The sequence below is a fragment of the Sabethes cyaneus genome, chromosome 2 (assembly GCF_943734655.1).
Source record: "Sabethes cyaneus chromosome 2, idSabCyanKW18_F2, whole genome shotgun sequence".
Lineage (NCBI taxonomy): Eukaryota > Metazoa > Arthropoda > Insecta > Diptera > Culicidae > Sabethes > Sabethes cyaneus.
In genome coordinates, this window is record NC_071354.1 from 59,253,243 (window position 1) to 59,279,391 (window position 26,149).

At 40.5% G+C, this 26,149-nt stretch overlaps 1 protein-coding gene across 1 annotated transcript in view; it reads right to left on the reverse strand.

Moving 5' to 3' along the window:
- Positions 1 to 369: 369 nt before the first annotated feature.
- The window catches only part of LOC128735472 (beta-1,4-glucuronyltransferase 1), a gene marked incomplete at its 5' end in the record, with an annotated part of 36,025 nt that continues 10,245 nt past the window's right edge, over positions 370 to 26,149 (reverse strand). Inside the window, 2 exons of the mRNA XM_053829955.1 lie at positions 370 to 672; positions 19,479 to 19,632. Of these exons, the coding sequence (XP_053685930.1) occupies positions 370 to 672; positions 19,479 to 19,632 (457 nt within the window). The remainder of the gene's footprint in view (positions 673 to 19,478; positions 19,633 to 26,149) is intronic.

A 26,149-nucleotide genomic window follows, 5' to 3' on the forward strand; every position in this document is an offset into this window, starting at 1 on the left:
TATTTTTTTCTCTTTTGAGCAGATAACGAAACCAACCTCCGACAAAACGATAATCGATCGTACAAAGTAGGATAATTAGAGTAGCGTCGAATATAACACCATCGAAGGATATATAGCATAGAGTATTGTAAGTCAAGCCCCTAAAGGTTACTAATCAAGCGCATAATACCAATCAATTCTTTCGTAGACTAATTTGGCAGGAGAAGCATGAATTCACGTGCTACTATTGTTGTTATTGATTTTACCCAACACACTACTTCCCTTGGTTGCTCTAATGGGTTAATGATATTTTGTGTCGCATTAACTACCTGTATGACGTCATACATTAGCGTCATATCGACCGGCCGGCCTATTGCCGGACGCTTACTATCAGCCGTTGTTATCCCCGGCTGCAGCCCCGGCCGCGACTGCACCAATTCCTAGTGCACCGGCGCCTATGCCTCCACCGACGCCATGCTGTTTTTGCACCTTTTTCGGTAGCAACATTCGCAACGGATCCTTGTGATATCGGGCAAAAACTTCCCGCTTGAATATCTCGAAGTACTTGCGGTTCACATTGTTCTGCCGCTCGCGCCACGCTGGACGGCTCTTTTTGTTCTGTAGGCCCCAATGGACGGTGAACAGTGGTGTGAGCACCTGGAACTGATAGCCGGCTACAAACATTTCGTAAACCTGAGGAAGAGAAACACGGGCGAGTTGATTAGAATGGTTGTCAAAGTTTTATTCTGAGGGATATGCAAGCTTCGAACTGTCATATGAAGGAAATGGTATTAGACACCAATTTTATTAAAATAGAAATGAAAGTTTTGGCATCCGTTCCTAATCAAACCGAATGGTCACATTCAACTGAAACCACTATTATTTTCCAAAAATATGATTTCATAACGTTTGCTCATTTATGTCTGTTATGAAGAAAGTTTAATTTTATTCATCATAAACGAAGTTTGCCAAACATAGGACAATAATCCTCCCTGCTTGATCTAAGAAAGTTCATTTGTTTTTTTGACAAGAAAGCTACATTGGATCCCGCTCTTGCTTCCGTTTCATAATAATCACCATCCGGTTGGGACAATACTGGTGAAAACACCACATTTGCACGACTTGAGCATCAAACTCGACCGCAAGCGCACACATCTTCCAGCACGGAAATGAAACAAAAGGCCAAAGCAATATACCCTCCTTAAATACCAACATTTAGCTAGAGCGTGCTCGGAATTGATAAAACTTTATTAAAAATGTTCTGGCTCAACTTTGGACTCGGGCGGAAGGTAAGAAACAGGATAAACATCTGCCTTGATTCGCTGCAGCATCCTCGTTTGGCTGGCTGCTCGGGGGGCCGATTTAGAATTTCTCTAGTTTTCTACTACGACTATTGAAAACCTTTCCCGTCGACGCAAGTCTGGGGAGATTCACTCACGCTAGACGGACAACTTTCCATATCAAAGGAATTTGGTTTTATTTCTTCTGCCATTTAGTTAAGCATAATCATAAAAAGACAAGCCCTCCGAAACATAACAACGGCTAAGGGAACATACATTCATATGACAAAAGGGTAACGTATCCCACGTGGACTAGCCGTATTGATGCAAAAAGAAGAAAAGCTTCGATATATATTATTCAATTCAATTTGAACGCTCAGACAATGGTTCTATGTGAAGCTTTGGTTGTATATTTGTCATTTCGAATGGTCTTGCTTGTGAGATTGATTTTAAAATTGATAAATTCAAAGGATTCACCGACAGCTATGGTTGCATTACAATACCGTTTTACATTTCTAAACTGGGCTTGCCCGCCCAGTTAGCTCCGGGATACGACAAGTAACAAACAAGTCGTCATAGGTTCGAATGTCGACTGGGCGATGCCGTTATTGAGCCAATCATTTGTTCGTTGACTTCAAAGCCGCATATGATACCAACGACCGGAAAGAGTTATGAAATTCATGGACGAGAACAGCTTCAACAGAAAGCTCATCAAACTGATTAAATCTACGATGGATGGTACACAGTGCTGTGTTCAGATTTCTGGTGGATTGTCAAGTTCATTCGAATCACACAGAGGGCTTCGTCAAGGTGATGGTCTTTCAGCAGGTAGCAGGTTCAAGTTGTTATGAACCGAGCGGATATCAATACGCGGGGCACGATCTTCAACAGATTTAGGCCATTCGTCTGCTTTGGCGATAACCTGAATATTATCGACTGAACATCTGTGGCGGTGGCTGAACAGTACACCAGACTAAAGCGCGAAGCAGAAAAAATTAGGTTAAATTAGGTTAGTCGACGAATTTGTCTACTTTGGGTCACTGGTACGGCGGACAATGATACCAACCGTGAGATTCGGAGGTGTATTATCAGCGGAAGTCGTGCTTACTATGGGCTTCACAAGCAATTGCGGTCAAGCAAACTAAGTCTCCGTACAAAGTGCACCCTGTACAAGATGCTTATTAGACCGGTTGTTCTCTACGGGCATGAAACATGGACAATGCTCGAGGAGGACCTGCGAGTGCTCGGAGTTTTCGAATGACAAGTGCTAAGAACTATCTTCGGCGGCGTATATAGGAGAACGGAGTATGGAGGCGAAGGATGAACCATGAACTCGCACAGCTCTAAGGCGAACCCAGTTTCCAAAAGGTGGCTAAAGCTGGACGGAAACGATGGGTAGGGCATGTTGCAGATTGCCGGATAACCACCCTGCAAAGATGGTATTCGCCTCAAATCCGGTAGGAACAAGGTGACCAGGAGCGCCGCGAGCAAGATGGTTAGACCAGGTGGAGCGAGATCTGGCGGAGAGTACTCGGTGTCCGAGGAACTGGAGAGCGGTAACCCCCAACCGAGTCACATGGAGACACTTTGTTCAAGAGGTTTTGTCTTAGGACGGCAAGCAACCTAAGTAAGTAAGTAAGTATGATATCAAAGTAATCTGCAAAGAAAGTGGAAATCGAGCCTCTCGTTTCGATGTCCGCTCGTCGAATCACCCCCTCGAGAGCATGCAGGATAAGCCGTCAGCTTGTCTCAACTCTCGCCGCGTCTCGATGGGACTCAAGGTCGAGAGTGTCCCTGAGATGCGCACGAGACACGTCACTCGGTCCAATGTAACTCTGATTAGTCGCGTCAGTTTATCCGGAAAACCGTGTTCGTGCATTATCTGCCATAGCTGGTCTCGATCTATCGTATCGTATACTGCTTTGAAATCAATAAGGATGCGATACGTGGGTACGCTGTACTTCCGACATTTCTTCAAGATCAGTCGAATGGAGCCCGCCTGCTAATTTCTTACGAAATCCTGTCCTATCGGTGCCATCCGTCATAACAGAATGTGGGAGAATACATTGTAGGCGGCGATCACCAACGTTATGCTGCAGATAGTTGTAGCAGTAGAGCGGATCAGCCTTTTTGTACATGACAAATCGCTCTTCCATTTAGTCGTCTGTTAGCTTGTTCTCCTCCCAAATCGTGAGCTCCCAAACCCAGTGTTCAATTTCAGTAGAGTACAATTTCAAGTCCAATCGCATGCCATTTTCAAACAAAAATCCCTTCTAAACTCTAATTTTAAGTAGTGCAAATTTGATTTAGAGTCCAATTTCACGTCCCATTTTAAGTCCGATGTCAAGTCTGATTTCATGTCCGATTTCAAGTTCAATATGAGTCCAACTCAGTGTTCCATTTTAAGCACAACTTCAAATTTAATTTAATTCCAATTACAAGTCCGATTTGATATGCAATTTCATGTCCCATCTTAAGTTTAATTTGAAATCCAGTTTCAACTCCATTATGTCCAATTATAGGTTCAACATGAGTCCAATTTCAAGTCTAGTTTAATTCCATTTTCAACAGTGATATCAAGCCTAATTTAAGTCCAACTTCAAGTTCAATTTAAGTCCAACTTCTTGTCCCATTTTAGATCAAATTTCAATGCTAATTTAATTCCGATTTTAATTCCAATTTCAAGTGAAGTTTTTGTTCCAATGAAGACCAATTTCAGTTTTAATTTCTAGTGCAATTTTATGTCCTATTTCAATTCTCAATTCAAGCTTTGCTTCATGTCTAATGTTAAGTCCAATTTCAAGTACAATTTCCAGTTCAGTTTTAAGCACAATTCCAAATAAAAATTGAAGTCGAAGTTGAATTCAAATTTAAGTGGTAGTAGCTCTTTTGATCATGGGGTTTTCAGCCGTAGGCTAGTTCGCCCTAGATTCAAGTTCAAATTCAAATCCATATTCTAATTTAATGTCAAGTTCAATTTCAAATTTAGTTTCAAATCCAAATTCGAGTCAACTGGTGGGCCCAGGCTGGCACATATTTTCAGTTTGTAACCGATTAGTGAAATATGAGTAAAAGAAAATGTTCTTCATTTAATTCTTCTGTTATCGTGTTTTTAATCTATATACGTTATATTTTTTGCGATAAGTAAATTAATTACGTAAAAATAAATTCGCCATCCTACGATTATTTACTTGATTTTTCTTGGTCATAACATACTTTTGAAAGATCGGTGCCCCACCATCTGTTTATGTCTAGGTACGTCAGTGCTGATTGTTATGAAGTATGACATATTGTGAAACGTTAAACGTTTTCATCATATTTTAAAGCTACGATTGTAATTCGATTTTTACATTGGATAATATTTTACAACTTAAAATAAATCTTGTTTTCCTCTCGTATTTTTTATGATTTATTTGTTGCAAACCATGATATCGAATATTTAATTTATTATTCCATGATGTATTTTAAATTATCTATAAATCTATAAATGAAGGCATTAATTTAGCATCATCTCACATGTAGACAACCGCCTTTTTTAATGCACAAGGCTCAACCGTACATTAAAACAATATTTCCATTAATAAAAGATTCATACCTGACCGCAATACCCACGTGAAGGATTACATTTTTGCAAAAAAATACCGTAATGGCTTATGCAACGATTTATCACTCCAGTGCGAAACAACTTTAATATCACCCACTTTGCACCCGGCAACATCAATACAGTTTTTTTTCCATCGCCATCAGCACCAACTTAATCATGTCGAACAATAAGTACCAAAATCTGCTTCGCTGGTTGCTTCAAAGTTACAGCTCAATCAGGCGGGAAAAAGTCATCCCCGGCGAGGCCCATCCACCACCCATCCATCTATCCGAGTTCGGCCGCCCGGCTCGGCTGGAGCGTTTCGTTTGTACCGAAGGGGATAACGGGCAGGTTCAGCATCATCAACGAGACGTCTTTGTGCCGCAAATAACCCGATAAAAAATGAAGCAAAATCAGCAAGCCTCATCGTAGGCAGGCCGCTTCGTCGTCGTCGTTGTTGTTGTTGTGCAGTTGTCGGACGAACACGTAAAAGTTGGCCGGGGCTGGATTGGTGCCGAAAATTTGCAACCAGGAAAAAACAGACCGAAAGGCGCGCCCGGTTGAGAAGTGGATAATAGAGTTTTAAATTTTTTACCAGCTAGCAATCACTCGCCTTTTATGACCAAGAAGAAAGGTCTGCGTCGTTGTGTTGTCATGCCATGATGGTTCTGGTCCTGGGCGTATGCACGCTGTAGTAGTGTTTTCGTCCTTTCCTGGCCACTGTGAACAGTTTGGCAGGATGGTTGCAAATTACACACAGCTCAAACACCGCGCCGAAAAGCAATGCTTCGTCATTTTATTATGTATTTGGCACAGGCGCGCACTTGGCTGTGCGTGGGAAGATGAGAAGCGTACGGAAAGCTTCTGATGAATTGTCCAAAAATTGGGGGTTGAGTTGAGGTTCGGCCATTGCAATTGGGGTGAGGAGTTCCGTTTCATTTGCATTCGGATGGGTTTGAGCAAATTTGGGATAAGGTTTGCTGCGCGATAGTAGCCGATAGTCGGTGAGCGAATTGGCAGATGGATCAATACCACATTCCAGAGTGGAGAATCGGTAGCGGTATGAAGGAGGTAAAACGATGTTCGAGATGCATTGCATAGATGTCAAAGTTATGGCTTTGCCTTTCTTCATAGTCAGCGCTCGTCGCGAATGACGAGTGAAAGACTTTTTACGATCAACCTTATGGCGATCTTGTGCGATAGCAATAGGATGATAATAAAGTTCAGTATTCACTTGGTTTAGTGTGATGCTTGTGAGCTATCTGTTGAATAAGTAATATCGCCAATAAGTACAAAAGGAACGAAATCTCTGTACCCTGAAAAATATTTTATGTATGTATACATGTATTTCATATAACACAATACAATAAAAAAATTTCCCGCATAAATATGTGCAAGTTTATTCCCCGAATAAGCCAATTAGTAAAGATGTTTGAATAGCTGTTAAAAAGATATATGAAGCGTTCCATGAATTACACGAAATGCAACAGGACGGTCAATTACAAATCTATAGAAATTAATCATGTCAATGTTTCGGTAATTAACTAGGTCAGCGGTTCCCAACCTTTTTTGTCGCGAACCCTCTGGTAATATTTTATAAAACAGTAGCCTAGGGGCACGATGCACAAACGAAGGTCTCACCTAGGTCTACGACTGCAGGTTCGATTCGACAAAGCTTGACATTTTGCAAATGTTTGTCACGCAAATTTTATATTTACCGTATCATAATAAATGCTCTGGAACATTCCTATAAATTTTATACAAACAGTTTAAATTTCCTAACTGTGCGTGCTCTGTATATCAGTTTTATCTGTTTCTTAAAGTTTATAGTTTCACGAACAGTTTAATCAGTTTGTGTGAGTTTAAGTTTTTGTGTAACTTGTAACACTAGTAAATATTAGGTAACTGGCTGATAAGTTGATTTGAAATATAATTGCCTTTCAACTAACCATACAAACAACGAGTTAAAATTAAAACAGTTAAAAAATCATCAATTAGCTAACGTCCTCTGCACATTAAGGCCATTGCCTCCCCCCTTTGAAAATGGCTTGAAAAATCGGGGGGCAAAAAAATAATTTGTAGGATATGTCATTTTTTTATAAAATCAATTGTCTGTGGATTCTGCAGCCTAAAGAACTCTAAAAATAAGTGCACGGAACGCTTCTAACACAAAGCAGAAATGAAAATTCAAACAATGGAATTTCCGAAAATCGGTGAAAAAAATTTTTTTTGATTTTGTGTCTCTTTTCGTAGATTTAATGAAAAATAATGTTAACGTACATATGAAAAGCAAGAATAGATTTGATTTTTAAGTTTAAGTATTAAGTAAAAATGCGTAAAATATTTTTCGGTTATATATTTTTCGCATATTTTTCGTTAGAATAAAAAATTCTCTTTGTTAACCCCCCCCCCCCCTTGCTTCCATCGGAAGGACAAAAACTTTATAAAATATTCGGAATTGCCTAATTGATTTTCTTGACGCTCTATTTATCAGTTACTAGCTGACCCGACAAACTTCGTATTGCCACAAATTAAACTGTGTTGTACATAAATCGTGAATCTCGGATGACCTTTGTCACAACCTTGAGTTTTGCAAGTTTCTGGGGAGTTCATGGGTATTTTAATATACAAATTTTCCTCACAGTAAAATAGAAAACAACTCCCCCCCATTGCTTAGCCTGATAAAATAAAGCGGATAGCATTTAAATATTCGCCATCATTACAAACCATTTCGCCGAATACCATTGTGCGGAACACCAATTCTCGGTTGACCATAACGCGGAATATAGAGTTTCGCAGAATACCATTTCGCGAGCAACCTTACGCGGGATGTACCATTTCACGGAAAATCTTTTCGTAGAAAGTACCATTTCGCAGGGGCGACGCAACTGAAGGAAAGTAGTAAAGGTCAGTAGATCTAGGAAAATAAATAAACCTAGATAGAGGTGAACTCTACGAGGGGCTGCCCCCGCAGTGGGCGGCGTTTTCGAAGGGAGGTCGCCTGCAACACTTGCGGCCTGTGGCCGTCTCGCGCTGAATTATTTAATGTTACTAATGGTAGTTTTTAGTGATCTTGCTATTCATTAATGTTTTATGAAAGAGTATAAAATTTCTGTTTTATTTGTATGAGAGTCCTTATCCCCCTACCACAGGGGTGAAGGGTCTCAATCCATCATTAAAAAAATTACTGCTTCCAAAACCCCCCACATGCCAAATTTGATTCCATTTGCTTGATTACTTCTCGAGTTATGAGGAAATTTGTATTTCATTTGTATGGAAGCCCCCCCTCTTAAAAGGGAGTGGGGTCATTATTCCCCTCCTAAAGAGGGGAGGGGTCTCAATTCACCATAGAAAAAATTATTGTCTCCAAAAACACCCACATGTCAAATTTGGTTCCATTTGCTTGATTAGTTCCCGAGCGGAAATTTGTGTTTCATTTGTATGGGGGGATGCTCATTGCTCTTAGTGAGGGGTGGGATCTCTAACCATCATAAGAACCTTCCCTGGCACCAAAAACCACTACATGCAAATTTTCACTCCGATCGGTTTAGTAGTTTTCGATTCTATAAGGAACATAGGGACAGACAGACAGAAATCCTTTTTTATAGGTATAGATTTTACACTTGACAGCAATACAATCGAAAATATGTGAACAAATACATGCAACTTATTGTAAAACAACAAATTAAACACCCGAAGACCTATTTTCGGATCAAACAGTCGCCAATTCTTCCTCGCTTGTAAAATTGCTGTGTCACGTCACAAGCATAAATATGCCGTTAACTTAGGGTGACCAGACGTCCCGGATTATGCGGGACAGTGGATTACTAAGCGTCCCGGAAAGTGTCCCGCATTGAATAATTTTTTACCGAAACACTTTCTAAAGATGAAACGTAGGTAATTATGTTGTATTGCATGAAAAAACTTAAACATCATCGATATTTCAAACAAATTCTTTCACTTTACTGTTGATACCGCTCCTCCACACCTTTTCAGTCACGGTTTGGGTCAATTGTTACCTCGAATTCTTCTATTGACCAATGTCGCTGGTGACTGTTCTCTTTATCTTCAGCTTTCGCTTCATTATTCTCCAGTTTTTCAATACGGGACAATTTGGTGCAATCAGCTCTTTTGAGATGAACTGAAGTTCATTGTCGTTGTACCATTGTAGCATAAGCCTTGCTGTAATTGCAGCAGCTTATCACGGGACTTAATGAAGGGTAAAATCCGTTTAGTGAGGCACTTACTTTTGTGTATCTCCGAATTCTTATCCGTCACCAAATACTGGTTTTCAAACTGAAACCAAAGGAACAGATCCCTTGCCATGTCATGACTTTTTATCGCGAACTTATCCCCAAAACCAAACTCGAGTCTGCTGCGATCCTTACTGCGAGTAAGAACTTGTAGGCTTGGTTTCTCTGAAACTTATTCATCATCGAGTCAGACACATTCATCGCGTTTATTCAGCACTCGGTCGTACAGCTTACGAGGCCAGATTCTAGCCATTGTTTATTGTTTGAGGGTTTGATTGGGCTCTTTACTTGCTCGGTAATACTTGTAGCCATTCCGAGATAGATTCGCCGCATAGTACAGCGGTTAGTATTCAGTTTTTTTCGCTGAAGCACTATCCGCGATGTTGGGATCAGTCTTGACTTCTCGAATAACCTTCAACTGCAGTTGACGATCAAGAGTTCAATTCCAAAGCTTGGTTTGTGCTTTGTGGGCAGCCTTAAGAGTTTTTTTGTACTTTTTAATCACTCACACCACAGCTCTTTTAGCATAATCGGTCAGTTTTGTCAGCTCCCGAGTTGATGATGATGGATTTTGGAAGTAACTGTGCAGGAGGAGGAGAACCTCCTGCATGATGAATATCTCTTCTTTTTCACTCTGGTTTTTCAAGGGCCAGTTACTAAGACTATATGTCCTGTTGTGGATGAATATCTGGGAACCATGTTAGCTTTAAACTGCGGAATAAAACATACCGAGCAGGACTGTTTACAAACAACAAAACGCTGCCAAAACTTTGCATATACGACCACTGGGAGCGCCGCTGTCGCCAAAATGAAGTGCCCCATTAATAAATGATCTGAACTTTTCTGCAGAACCGCTTTAGCAAATATGTCCCGCATTCATGCAGAAAAAATGTGGTCACTTTACGTTAACCGCTTTTTCATATAAGTAAGACGACAGTTTTGAATAAATTCTTGCAGCATGTGGAAACAATTTATATAAAGCGTACGGATCTTTGAAATTGTTACTGAAAAATTTGATAAAGCGCAGCATTCTTTTTGCTTTATTTATAATAGTTCTATAATGTTCTATAAATATCTGTTTAGAGACTAAGCTTATTCCTAAATCTCTTACATGTTGGTGCAATATAGTTTCAGAATAAATAATGTCAATAACTTATTAGCTGCAAACACGTTCGATGAGTTTCGACAAAAAAGACCATGCGTTCGCTCTTGTTTAAAATCATGGAGACACCCAGCCGAGCGAATATTTTTTCTAAATCTCATCTATCTGCATGTACGATGCCACTAATGCAACAGGCATTATCCAACAGTAAAGTGTGGTGCACAGAATACATAACGCAGTAATACGGTACAATACGCTTGGAATAACCGCTCTTTAAATTATGTTGCGATAACTGTACTTCCCCAATGTTCCTTAACAGTAAATCAAAATCGCATACCATGCGGTATCGAAATCCGTACAGCTTCGAAATCCGTACACCTAATACAATTTGCTTGATTATATGTATTAAACAGTCTAAATTCAAAATATTAATAATAGGCCTAGACCCGTAGTTTATTAGCATTACGTCAATGTCAAAATATAGGTAGCAGGCCACGAAATACAAGTAATAAAAATTAAAACGTTAATGCCTATCAGATTTCCTTCTAAATTGGCTGTGTTGTTAGCAATTTTCTAAGAAAATAACTTCCAATAAAATGAGGTGTAAAGCGTACTTGAAGTGATTTTCCTATTTAAAATCCCGAAAATCAATTTAAACTAAAGGTGTTTATCGTTCTATAGCTTAATTTCATTCATGATTGCATTGAAATAATATTTATTCATCATAATTAGTACTGTACGGATTTTGATTCAGTTTTACTAGTTGAATCTAAATCCGTACACCTGTGCAGTATCCTTAGCGATCCAACTTTATTCTATGTTTTGCCAAACAAAATGGAAATAACTAAAGTTAAATATATGTCGATAAACTGGAAGATGCCAATTACGATAATATATGGTGAATAATCCATTAATAAAGCATCGAGATAGTTTAAGTTCCGGTCACTACGATAAGAGCTACTATATTGAATTGGTAGGGGGATTAGGGGCATAATGAGCACACGGGGCGAAATGGGCACCCCTCTTTTCTACGAAAGTACGCATTTTGTAACATCATATGGCATGCGAAACACTGCTGTAGGTACTACAGTGTCAATTTATCAAAAAATGAGTGATCTCTACTTTTAAAACATGGGGTTATATTAAAAAACTTAACTAGGTTCTCAGACGATGAAAAAATTATAATTTTGGTTCACTACCAAATAAGCTTTTACGATCATATAAATATCTTAATCTATCAAGTGCACACTGCAACATGATGTATACATTGTATCTCAAATTTCACCTTCATTGAAGTTTTGATTTTATACTATAATTAGTGTAAAAACCCATTTTTACTTTAACTACTTGACTGTGGGTGAAATGGGCACCCTTAGGTGGGGTGAAACGAGCACTATGTCGCATTAACTAACCTGACAGTTTCTTTGCTTATCGCTTCAGTGCTTATTTACAGTGATGGTATGAATATGCCAAGGGAATCCGGAAGACATAATTGGTCAAAAAAGGCCTTGCAAGCGGCCTTGACCACTATAAGGTGAGACGCAATATCCACAAAACAAGTCGCCAAGTACCAAGGCATTTTGCGACAGACGTTAGCTCGGTATGTGGGGCCATACGAAAGGGCAATCTCGGGGCAGGAGGTGGACCAAATTGATTCAAAACCTTCAAAACTTTTTTCGTTCCCGCTGTAGAATAAGAGCTGGTGGTCCATATTTTGTATATGGAGATTCGATGGTACGGTATTACTACCCGTGAAATCAGAACCCTCGTATATCACCTGGCAGAGGGAAAGCATATGTCTTCAACACTAAAACACAGCTAGCTTAAGCGTCACCCGAAACATTCTTTGTGTGCTCCAGAAGCAACCTCCGCGGCTCAATTGGCTTTACGCGGCTTGCGGTCAATAAAACTTTCGACGTTTTTACACGTTTTATGTTTGTGTATGTATGGGTGTTTATGTGTATGTGTATATGTGCATGTATGTGTGTATGTATGTGATTATGCATGTGTGTGAGTGTGTGTGTATGTGTGTGTGGTTGTTGTACTTACATACACCCTTCAAGCATGTGTTTATAAGGGTGCTCATTATGCCCCAGGGGGTGCTCATTGTGCCCCACACGCTGCCCGATTTTTAGTTTTGGAAGCATGAATTTAAATTGCAATTTTCGTCATCATGTGAATTATTTTTCAATTTGTTAACAGTATACCTTTGATTATCGATAGTGAATGTATGTTTTGCAATGGCGACACTTTAAAAATTCAGTCATTTTGGGTGCTTAAATCAACCAACAAGTTAGGGTGCTCATTATGCCCCTAATGCCCCTACTCTCGAAATACCGGAGTCTCTTCTGCAATTTTTCAGCTTTCCGTATAATTTGCAACAAAAACCAAGAAAAAATGTTATATATTGTTTATAAGTGAAGTTAATTTACTCTAAAATGTTAAAAAAGTTTGTTTCTAAGCCTAATATTTCCTGAGGCATAAGGAAAAGAATGTAAGAACATTTAACAAAAGCGAGGTTTTGTTACAAGTGGGTGGTCCCATGGATAGAGGCAATATTTAATCAGTACTAAACCTGATATTTTTTCGTTGTTGTATGGGCTCCATACCATGCTGTGCATATCAATAGATTAGAGGCTATCCAAAAAAATTTCCTGAGATACGCTCTGCGTTTTCTGCCCTGGGATGATCCTATAAATCTACCAGCCTATGGGGAACGCTGTAAACTGATCGACCTGCATTCGTTAGCTGCGAGACGGAAATTATTGCAAAGACTTTTTGTTTTCGGACTACTAAACGGAGATGTTGATTGCAGCTCTCTTTTAAACCAAGTGAACATCCGTGTCCCCCGAAGGCAACTCCGGAATCATTCCCTTCTGTGGCAGCCTTCTCATCGTACAAACTACGGGTACAACGAACCGTGGGCCATGTGCTGCCGTGTCTTCAATGATACTAGTGAAGTGTACGATTTCGACATTAGCAAAACTATTTATAAGCGTAGGATACAACTATTAGACTAAAACAAATTGTCTGTACAACTCAAAGTTGAAGATAATAATATAAATAATATAAAAAAATTAACTTTCCGACAGAAAATGAACAATTACCCATAATTTGGCTTAAAAACAAAAAGATTGATTCCTTGTGTTCCTACTGTGCGTGTGAACGACTCTTAGATGAACAGGACTAAAATACAATGCGTCAATTATCGAGAAAAGCATATTTTATAAAGCAATTAGTCAAATAAAGAAAAACACCTTAGCCACAAACTTTAAACTCATTTCGATCAAGCTTCCACGGATTTAGATTCAAAATTATGCGGACTTTAATTGATTTTTAACATGGTGTACGGATTTTGAATCAGGCATAAAAAAGTGTACGGATTTTGAATCAAGAGCTGCACATTTTGATCTCGATTTTTTTATAACTAGGATTAATTTTAGCTTCCTGTTATTCCAAATAACTTTAAAATAAGCATTATACTGTCAAAAGAAAACATGACGAATTGCTTATTACAATATCATAATTTTATATTGACCATTTAAAATTGTCTAGTTCTTAGGTGTACGGATTTCGATACGGCACGGTAGAGCGTTTAGAAAAATCAACAACAACAAAATATCAAAAACAACAATTTACGAACAAAGGCTAGTACGTAGGTATTTTGTAGGTAGACAGAATGGATGAATTATGAAGATACCAAGCTATGTGTACAAAGTCATAGGTACTCGGATTTTCTCGCAACATTCCATGGGTAATCAGTGATTAGTGGTCAGGTAGACGAAGAGAATGCTACGCGATTAGCGTATTTAAAGCCATTCACCGGAGTTGCACAGTCACAAGTCGCTAGTTAAGACATCATCAAGAACATCGCTAGTAAAGACATCATCGTCTCCAGCAGAACAATTTTAGAAGCCATAGAATCGACCTGTGTCTCTTCGAACGACCGCTTTTCAACCATGTCCAGGGAACGACGCAGGCCTAACGACACTCGGGTTATTTCGGAGGACCAATGACTTCATCAGTTGGACAGGCATCATAATAATATTCGTTCGAGGCCGAAGGAATAGTGGAAGCGTATTTGATCGACTCGGAGCTAGGCCCATGGCAAACCAACCTCTACGGCGGGCGGATTCTAACAATTTTGCACCGGCCAAAACCAAAGAAGAGCTGGACAGAGAATTGGATGTATATGTGGAAGAGGTCCACAGATCCCGAACGCGAGATAACTTTGAGAATCAAGCTACATCAAACGGACAACGGGTCACTAGAAATACACGGAAAGAAATCTGATTCCGATACCATGAATAAAATCATGAAATCATGAAGTTTAAATTACTGTCAAATCATGACTGAACTACGGTATGAGGAAGCTCAGAATCATATATAATAGTTCATGATCTTGCGTTGTGTTGTACTGCAAGAAGTTCATGATATCATGATTATTATTCATGGTGTATTTTCATAAAACATAAGCTAGAAACCTGAAATCATGAGTCATTTTGTTCATTTTGGAGATAAGATTTCTACCCGTGTAGGCGTGCGTTCGCACCTTCTAAGACTAAAGAAGAATTGGATGCAGAGCTAGAAGATTATAGGAGTCAGGTTGCCTGACTGAATTAAGTCTAAGGATTTAATTAAAATTGTTTAGGGATTATTTAGCGTTAATAGTTGACTTGAGTTTTATTAAACTTCAAATGCAAATGTTAAACGAAATATAATCTATCTATTTATTTAAGAGACTTGTCTGTATCGAAAAACAGAGAGCTATCGGTAACTAAAAACATATCCTTGACAGTACGTCATGCTTTCGTAGCAGTGGGTTGTATTCTCAGGCACCTGGTCTACTGCTGGACTGCTCGATTGCTCAACTGGTTGACTAGACTGCTCAACTGGACTGGTCGATTAGACAGCTTGATTTTATTGCTCGACTGGACTGCTTAACTGAACTGCTCGACTGAGCTGTTCGATTCGACTGATCAACTCAACTACTTGATTAGACAGATCGACTTGACTGCTCGACTGAACACTCGAGTGGACTACTCGATGTAACTACTCGATGCAACTACTTGACACATTTGCTTGATTTACTACTCGACCCGACTTCTCGTCATAACTACACGATTGAACTGCTCGACTGGACTGTTCGATTCGACTGCTCGACTGGACTACTCGACTTGACTCAACTGCTCGACTTGACTCAACTGCTCGACTTGGCTCGACTACTCGATTCGACTCGACTCGATTGCTTGATTCGACTCGACTACTCGACTGAATTGCTCTATTAAACTGTTCGACTGTACTGAGCGACTTAACTGCTCAATTTAACTGCTCGACTCGACTCAACTGCTCGATTTGACCTGACTACGCGATTCGACTCGACTCAACTGCTCGATTCGACTCGACTGCTCGACTCAACTGCTCGATTAAACTGTTCGACTGGATTAGTCGACTGGACTACTGGACTGAACTACTCGATTAAACTGTTCGACTGGACTGCTCGACTTAACGGCTTGACTAAACTGTTTGATTTGACAGCTCGATTCAGCTGCTCGACTGGACTACCCGACTCAACTGCTCGACTCGACACGACTGCCCGACTCAACTACTCAATTAAACTGTTCGACTGGACTGCTTGGTTTGACTGCTCGACTCGCCTGCTCAACTCGATTGCTTGTCACGATATCATATGGTCAGTGTTAAATCAGACCGGACCTAGTCACAAAATTTTATAAAATGACAATGAACACAAAAGAGCCATTTTGCCCACCTATAGATTCAGCACAGTGGAGATAATGTTTTTATTCAGTTGAATAAAATCCAATTCGAGCATAAAAACTATTCGCTTCAATTTCCTGCTATGACTCTTTTATGTACAACATCTTAGAATAATACAAAGATTAAACATCTTCGCAAACAATGGCCAATAGAATGTATTCGCAGTTTTCTGAATTCTGAACAGAAATTTATATTTTCCGGATCGTAAGATTCGGGCTCAACTAGTTAATACTATAAAGACATCCAGCGCATGAATTTTTTAATTTCCACAAAGCTATATGAAAAACAGGCACAGGAACAGGGGCTCACTGGTATTTGAGAGAGACGAAACCTCCAACCGCAGTTTTCTTACTACCAGTGCCCGAACTCGCTGTGGATCGAGGGTTGGGCCTCCGTGTGGTCTCGCCTTTCCCACGGATCTTACCGGAGTTTCCTGGGCTACTTGTGGAGACCACTTTTTTGGTTCCACTAAACCTGGCACCGCCAGACTGCCAACATCCATGGGCATGGAAGACTCACCTCGATGAGTCTTCTCGTTACCAGAATCTCTATTGGGATCCTAACAGCACGTTGTGGAACCCCCTTTTGGGTACCAATGGCCTCATGGGTCACTACTGCAATACGTGCTGTGCAGTCGCGCTCCCCGAATTATAAATTCTCACGCTATGCAGAATAAAATATTTGACAGTCCGTCATCGTTGGTTCAACCCATCTAAAGTCACAACCGTAGACGATATCTCAATTGTTATCCTGACGTAAAACAACAGTTCCGTTGCAAAATTATGTGAGCTTCCGGCAGGCTACCAGCAGACATTTTCTTTCATTCCGTTCCTCCAAAAACGCTCGGTATTAACACTAATTTATCTAAAGCTAAGGCTCTATCGTCTAGGATTCTACTTGGTATATTAGGAAGCGTATAGGGTGGCTCGCTGCCGTAAACAAAAACACTCCACTGCCGCGCTGCAGTTGTGAAAAATAGTAAACGTAAAGGGAGTATGAGTATTGAGTATTCTGCTGTCTCAAAAAAATGACGAAAACCTGTGTCAATACTACTGTGCGGTAAATCTACGTTATGCGCGGGGTAAGGGCGCTACATCCCCCTCCCCCTTACAGAGTAGCAAGTCATTTCAGAAGCAGATTGTGGGCAAGTGCTAGTTGTTGATGGCTTTTTGCCCAGTTTGAGATTTTAATCGAAGGAATAATAGGGTACCACGTTAGTAATAGTTCTTTTCTTTACTGACAATAGTTACATAGTGTTTTCATTTTTCTCTTTCTTTATATCTTTTGTGTTGTTGTTTTTCTAGATCTTGATTCGATAAATTAGTGTTATTTAAGTTCGTTCTTAGCGGCATCATTTCAGAATTACTTCATCATAAACCCCTGAATTATTACATTTTTACAAAACAAATCTACTAGAATTAACTCTTGGAGTCACTCAAAAATTGTAAATCCGTCCATCAAGCCAAATCCTGCTGCTCTCTAAGGGGAACTAAACGACAAAATTCCACTGCTATAGAAAAAAGAAGCAGTAAAATCAGACCAAAACCATCCTTTCGCCGTAAATGGAGGAGCATCACAGCGACCACGTTATGAGATGTGCGCACACATATAGCCTTTAAAATTACTTCTCAACGATAAATTAATTCCAGCGCAGAACGCGAATGAACGAGTGGGTGAAAAACTTTTCGCATAATTTTTTTTTCTCAGAAAAATTTCCCTGGTGGCATTGGCTTAAGCATAATTTTACACTCTATGCTTGACCCTTAACTTCACTGTGTTGTGATGTAAAACTGAGTTGGAATTTTTATCACACAAAAACCATTTCTAGTTACTGAGCTGAATAACTTCGTCTACGCGGACAATATATATGCTTTCAACCATTAAACCAACCACCAAACTAAACTGCAAAAACATTTGTCTTGCTATTAAATTGGTTCAACCTGCGACAACAGTCTCAAATTCCCGCTAGTTCTCACTTAAAATTCGACGCTATGACCCTTCCATTGTAGCCCAAACGGTCTCTGTATTATTACAATCAAATAAAAATGTAAAATGTACTCCTTCAGAAGCCTTACTCAACGAGCGTGCAAGTTGAGTTAATAATTTAATTAATATGCTAATTTTTAGCCAGTCTGAAGCTCAACTCACTATTTACTTTCCAGCCGTAGCCGCAGACTCCGAAACAGGTTGTCACAATGTGACAAGCGACTGGTCACTGGCAAGGATTCCCAAACTATCATCATTCAAAGGACGTAAAAAAAGGAAAAAAAACTTTTCCACTTTACTGCACTACAGAACCGGAGTTGTCTGAGCGAAGCGGATCCCAAGGTCTCCCCCATTTCTGGCCGGTGGTGCTCCGGTTAACCGGTGCGGATTCACTATTTGACTGCCAGACGGAATAATTTAGACTTTTTCTTCCTGCCGGTTGCCGATTGTGCCGCCGCACCGCCCCGGACGCAGTGCGAGATTGCAGTAGTAATGGCTAATTGTGATTCCGCTCACGTAGCGAATTATTCATAAATTAAACGTGACCGGTCAGGATAAGATTTTTTATTGGCTTCTGGTGATAAGGCTGGCGATGAAGCGTATGCTTCTGACGTAGGTACCTACTGCCTGCAATGGTTGACGAAAGCAAGGGAAAAATCATTAGCAGGGATTTTTTCCAGCTAATATTTAATTTGCTTCGCTGATACACAATGCATCTTCAAATAGTGGAAATAATTTTAAATTTAAGAAAAAATTTCGGTAAATAAATACACATGCATTAAAGTTTAGACAACTTTTGTGGTTTTTACCTTTTTCGCATTTCTATTTTTTCCTGTTCGATTAGATAGTTTCATTTTGTTTAAAAAATTAACCTTCCTATTAACGCATAATCATTTTCCATTACAGCTGTCAACGAAAACTGTCAGCTCAACTACAGCGAAACTCTGGTACAAATAGAAAAAGAATTTAACGATGTGACATGCGGTACAATACAAAAATCGAAATAGCATTTGCAGTATTAGAGCTTTCAGCGGCTTCATCCACTCGGTGGTAGCTCGAACAGAAAAACCGTCGATTATATGTAACCTGCCTGTCAGTTAGTTACGGACATCGGATGCGGTTTTGTATTTTAAATTATTCTGAATACAAAACCGGGTCTGAATTCCTAAACTGATTGACAGCCAGCACACAAACAAATTACTAAATTTAGCGAAGGGGTTAACCCATATTTTTGTATATTTGTGTGAATAACAGACAGCACAGACAGGAAAGAATTTTATTTCTAAGTTTTTAAACAATTTTTGTCAGTGATAAGTTAAAAAGTAAGGTTTTCAATTTACTCATAATTTCTGTTTTCTGTTTAAGTATTGGCATATTGAAACATGTTTAAGAATTTATCTTAAAATTAATGCCAAAAACTGGCGTGGCCTATCCTATAGAACTCAGAAACAACGGAGCCAGAAGGAGCACAACATACTCTTGATTTCACTGACATAACCATAAATATTCAAACTCACCTGGGTATTCCTCGTGTACCCATAGCCTAGAAATCTTTCGTCGTGGGGTGGTACGGTGTCAGGTGCTACGTAGAACGGTTCGTATAAGAACTCGAAATTTGTCACATTATGCGACACGCGCGTTTCTTCGCTGTCCGAAACTTCAGCTTGCCATCTGTGGAGGAAATGTAGCGTAGAAAATATGTTTATGAATAATTTGCATCATTATTGAACAACTGTACGGCAAATATAGATATCTCAAGATCTGAAAAAACGATGCGTATAGATAGACCGCATCAGTAAACATTAACGCGCAGCATAAACGATCATGATTGACGCTAATGAACGTTTTAATTTTAAGATACGAAAATAAGGCTATAACTCTTGAAATTGATAACGGCAAAAACATATTTGGATCTTCCAAGCAAATTTTTCGGATATCCTTCACCCAGATAATCCTATGTACGTCGATACTTCTATCATATCTTTTCACCCGAAAAAAAATTCTCAACTTCGACGGCATGGTTCTAAATCAAAGCATTATTTCTTAATGGCGCACTAAATTATCCCAGTAAACGTCTTTCTCCTGGAGTTGTAAACCACCAGCTGCGAACACAACATAAAATGAATATAGACGAACCTACCTATATATACTATCGCATCGAAGCCCCCGAAGGGTGCGGGTGAGTGTCTCTAGTTTGAGAAGCGAATCGGGCGAGCTGAGTAAAAACGAGCCTGCGGTCGTAAAACGGAGAACGAATCTTTAAATGACGACCAGCGTGTTTGTGTTTGTGTGTGTATGTGTTGCTGCCGGCAAACACGTGGCCCCAAACAACCCAATCTCGATCTCCGTGGGTCCAAGTGTCCCACGCTACCTACCACCAGCAATGGCAAATGAAAAACCAAACAATGAACGGTCGTAAAATTGTAGACTTTATGTGAAAATGCTTTCCCGTGTCACAGTTTTTCAGTCGAAGCCCTATAGTGGTGCATTGTTTTTACTTTTTTTTCCTTGCAGGGGTTCTTTCGAGCGACAGTGTCGCATTCTTCCTGCTTAACTTGAGAACCTACCCCGGCAGCGCTTGTAAGTTTGCGGGGGTTCTTCAACATCAAAATTGACGCTTTGGACTATCAAATTGGTTATCTTAATAGCATGCCATTCACGGAAGGTTTCAATTTAGATACCCTTTCCCCCGCAATCGATGCAGATAAGTTGTGCGTTGTGCGAGAGGAAACAATTTTATTAGAACCGACGAATGGTAACAGGAGGTTGAAGGAGAGACATATAAATAATTTTCTGTTATATCAGTTGTCACACTCATTTTGCTTGAATGGCATGAGTGTTAAATATTTGTGACTTGACAACATAACAATGGCTGTTCGATTTCCAGGAAATAACCGGGTATGGATCATTCAATAATGACGTGTACAAATTAGGAGATAGAGGGGGTATTAATTTTGTGAAAAGTTGTGACAGGTTCGGGATATGACTAAGGAAAATGTGACATCCCTCAATAAATAGGTTCGAGAAAATTCAGTGCACGTCTCGATACACTCAAGTCAACTTCAACCTGGTCGAGCCATCTAGCACATTGGGCCCCTCTATTCCTGGTGCCGGTGGGGTTCTTGAAGAGAACGGATTACACTGCACAATCGTCCGGCATCCTTGCGACGTGGCCGGCCCCCGTAGTCTCCCAACATTCGCCAGGTGTACGATGGGAATCTCTCCAGATGCCAGCAACTCGTAGTTCATACGCGTACGCTATTCTCCGCTTTCCGTTTGTACAAAAATAGTCCGTGTAAATATGGCAAGTGCACGTATGTCTTCCGTAAGCTAAGTTACTGTCTCAAACCCGTAGAGAACTACCCAAATATACAAACTCATCAACCACTTCCAGTTCATCGCCGTCAATAGTCACTGTCCGTGGGGGGCAAACGTTGCTTTCTCTGGAGCCTCTTCCTACCATATATTTGGTTTTCGACGCATTGACCTATCCTTCTAGCCTCGGTTTTTAGTCTGGCGTAGATTGCCTTCGTCGTCCTAAGGTTTCTAGTAATCCAGGTCGTCTGCAAAGACTAGGAGTTGATTACTTTTGCTGAAGATCGTTTCGATGCCCACTCGCCGGATCACACCTTCAATAGCGATATTGAATAACATAAAGGACAGTCCATCCCCTCGCCCAACCCTCAACGCTATTTGAAAGGACTCGAGAGTGTCCTCGAAACGCGCACGTAGCACAGGGTAGTTTTGATCAGCCGCGTCAGTTTGACCGGAAAACCGTACTCGTGCATTATCTGCCAAAGCTGTTCGCGTTCAACCGTATCGTATGCTGCTCTGAAATACATTGGATATCCAGTTGTCAGGCCACCAGGCAAGAATATATCGCAGGCCCCGGTTAATAAACACCTGCAGTTTTTGCGTTGTCTCCGCTGAGACGCACGTCGTTTCGCAGGCATACAGCAGTACGGATTTAACGTTTGAATTGAAGATTCGGGTTTTCGTACGTAGAGTGATCTGGTTTGAGCGCCAAATGTTTCGCAGAGCTGCAAAGACTCCCCTGGCCTTCCTGGTCCGTGTGGCTATATCAGTCTTGGTACCACCATCGGACGTTGTCTGGCTACCAAGATATTGAATAGTGTCTACCTGCTCAACTTGTTGTCCCGCTACTGTGAAGTTGGTAGAATTTTCAGTGTTTACTACCATAGACTTAGTTTTTGCTACATTGCCTGCGAGACCTACTGCCTGGAAGTCCTCGAAGAGGTCATCTAACTTGCTCTGCATATCGTTTCGCCGTTGTGCGAGCAAGACAATGTAGTCGGTTAGGTTGAGGTCATTTAGCTACTCGATCGTTAGAGGATTCCAAGGCAATTCTCGATTTGGACTACTGTCAATTTCTCTAACTAAAATCTCATCCATAATCAGGGGCGGACTGGGAGCCAAAGGGCCCACCGGGCCTTTGAGATTAGGGGCCCCGTGCAACTTGACTCGACTCAGTCACTGTCGAGTGTCGAGTATCGAGAGAACGGGCAGCATAACGGCTCGATGCTCGAAACAAAACAAACTCAGTCGTTATTAGGACCGAGTTACCAACTTTTAGCGTGTGCGGCATATTAGCGGTTCACGGTACTTTAGTTTGGACGCATTTTTCTTCAACCCAATCTTCGCTACTTTGAGTTTTAGTTTTTTCAGCCACCACCACAAATGTTGTTCTATCGACAATATTCATTTCATTGGCAAAACAGACGAACTAACTAAATTTGCTGAAGATTGTGCCTGTGTGTGCTCCTTTAATAACATCCTGTAACGGCATGTTGAACAGCCCACATGAGGGACCATCACGTTGATAAAGTCCACTGCGAGGTTAGAATGGCCATGATTTTACGGTCGATGGAATCATGCGCAACTTTGAAATCAATGAAATAATTGTGCGTAGAATTCTGTATTCATGGACTTTTTGGAGGATCTGCCGCAGCGTGAATGTGAACTTTTCACATTCTGATAAGTGCCACTGTGCATCTTTACCAGCAATGCAACGTTTTCCTCATCTATCACCCATTTATATTTCTGCAGATTTTATGTTATAGGGTTAATGACATGCAAAATTGCAAGTATCAAATAAGCTGATTTTATAAATGATGGGATGTAAACAGTTCAATATATATGAGTAGCTTACTGCGTCTTCAAATCAGAACAAAACAGTCCATAGTGCAGGCGATTCCCGTGCCGAGTTGTAGCTATCCCTGGGATTAAACTCTTGGATTTTCTTATAAGAATTCTGCTTCTATAAGCAAGGTATTCTGTGCGAATCCTCTGCAGAATTTCTTCACACGATTCCGATGTGAGGAAGGCCCGAAACTCTGCGCGAATCTTTTTGGTTCGTCCTGGTAGAGCTGCGGAAGAAAGAACCCACCGCCTAAAAATGTCAGTACGAAGAGCACGTGCTCGCCAGTCCAGAGGAGAGGTTCGCCAGCAACGACACACGGAGTTTCTACAAAACGGTCAGGTGCAAGAATTTTGCCATGCCTGTGATGTGCAATGATAGTGCTGGCAACCTGCTTACTGACAAAACGACGGTAGCAGCCAGGTGGAAGAGTATTTCCAGACGCTGTTGAATAGAGAAGTAAACACGAAGATCAGCAGGTACAGGATAAGAATTTTGAGCGACGGCAAAACTGTGGAGCCATCAACACAGGAGGAGGTCAAAAGAGCAATCAGTGAGCTGAAAAACGGTAAAGTTGCTGTAAAGGATGCTATCCTGACTGAACTTCTAAAAGCGAGGAGTGAGCAGCTGTACGAAACAATTCGCCACCCCATTGTCACGAACAGAATAAGGGAGGAAAACAAATCTCGGAGGAGTGGTTGATTGGCCTCATTTCCCATAATTTAAAAAACGGACATCGACTTTACATCGACATCGACATCGGACATCGAGACATTACGTTGCTCAATTTTGCCTATAAGGTGGTCTCCCTATCGTGTGTGGCTGAGTCCGTTAGCTGAGTTCTTCGTCGGCGAGTATCAAGCTGGTTTTCATGAGGGTCGCTTCAGGATGGATCAGATATTTACCCGGCGTCTAGTAACTGACGAGTTCCGGGAGTACAACTTGCAGATTCATCATGTTTTTATCATGGATTTCAAGGCGGCATACGATTCAGTAAAACGAAATGAGCTGTGACAGTTAACGCTAGGACTAGTTACGTTGATTCGTGTGACGCAGGATGAGTAAAAATTATGAGTCAGAATAGCAAATGAGACCTCACGTGCTTTTTGATTTTGCGGATGACGTCGATATCACCGAAATCAAAAGAAGAGCAGCGAAAGAAGCCTTTAGGTCATTTATTTAGAAATTGGGACTTACCATTAACACCGCCAAAACGAAGTACATGGCGCGGAAATCCAAATGGTGCTGGTGTCGAAGAGGAACTGAATATATTTTGGTATGCTCGTGATATGTGACGATGTAAGTCGCAAAATAAAACGACTAATTGCAGCTGCGAATTGGCCTTTACGCAGGCATTACATTTTCTAGCTGAAGTCCCGTAGCTTGCAAATTCGCATAAACTGACGCTCTAGAGAACACTAATCCTTTCGGTGGCCCTTTGCGGACATGAATCATGGACGCTAAAAGAAGCTGATCGACGAATGCTTCGGGTTTTAGCGTAATATTGCAAAATCCAAAATGGCGTGTAGCGGAGACGCATGAACCACGAGCTGTATTAAGAATGTAAATATGCTGTTATAATGAAGATAGTACAGTGTGACAGTCTGCGCTGGGCTGGTCACGTGTCTAGAATGCCCGACGAAAGAGTAACCAAAATTATTTTAAGCATAGAATCAAGAAGAGGCCGTAGACTTCGGAGTAGACATCGCACTGATAGATGGGCGCTATCGAGGATGATGCACGTTCAGCTGGTGTTCGAGGGGTTTGAAGAAAGGTAGCCCAGGATTGAGTACTGAAGGACCATAATTCATTCGGCGCAGGATCGATAACGGACCGTCGCCACTGAAGTAAACTAAGTATGGAGCTTAAGCCGACAGTTCGATATTTATAAGTAGTCAAATAACTGCGGATGAAATACTAACTCTACTTTTAATTACTCAGAATTGAAGCTGGTAATATTTTCTGAGCTTGGACCCCAACAGCTCAACTTAAATGGTTTCATGAATCATGGGGCCCCAGCAATTGAACATTCGTGAGTCGTAGAAAAAGTTCAATTGAAAGAGAAATTTTGGTTTAAAGTTCGGGGCCCCAATAATTCCATTTGAGGCTGAATTTTAAATCATCAAATCGGTTGATTTAATGTGTCATGGGGCCCCAGCAATCGAATATTCGTGAGTCAAAGAAAAAGTTTAATTGAAAGAAAAATTTTGGTTTAAAGTTCGGGGCCCCAATAGTCCCATTTGAAGCTGAATTTTCAATCTTCAAATCGGTTGATTTCATGAATCATGGGGCCCCAGCAATCGAACCTTCGTGAGTCATAGAAAAAGTTTAATTGAAAGAGAAATTTTGATCTAAAGCTCGGGGCCCCAATAGTCCCATTTGAAGCTGAATTTTCAATCATCAAATCGGTTGATTTCATAAATCATGGGGTCCCAGCAATCGAACATTCGTGAGTCATAGAAAAAGTTTAATTGAAAGAGAAATTTTGGTTTAAAGTTCGGGGCCCCAATAGTCCCATTTGAAGCTGAATTTTCAATCTTCAAATCGGTTGATTTCATAAATCATGGGGCCCCAGCAATCGAACATTCGTGAGTCATAGAAAAAGTTTAATTGAAAGAAAAATTTTGGTTTAAAGTTCGGGGCCCCAATAGTCCCATTTGAAGCTGAATTTTCAATCTTCAAATCGGTTGATTTCATGAATCATGGGGCCCCAGCAATCGAGCATTCGTGAGTCATAGAAAAAGTTTAATTGAAAGAAAAATTTTGGTTTAAAGTTCGGGGCCCCAATAGTTCCATTTGAAGCTGAATTTTCAATCATCAAATCGGTTGATTTCATAAATCATGGGGCCCCAGCAATCAAACATTCGTGAGTCATAGAAAAAGTTTAACTAAAATAAAAATTTTGGAAAATCTCATTTTGTGTAACGACGAAATTTTTACTGGGGCCCACCGGGCATTTGCCCGGTTGCCCGATGGGCCAGTCCGCCCCTGTCCATAATGACGAGAAACAGAAGCAGTGATAAAATGCAG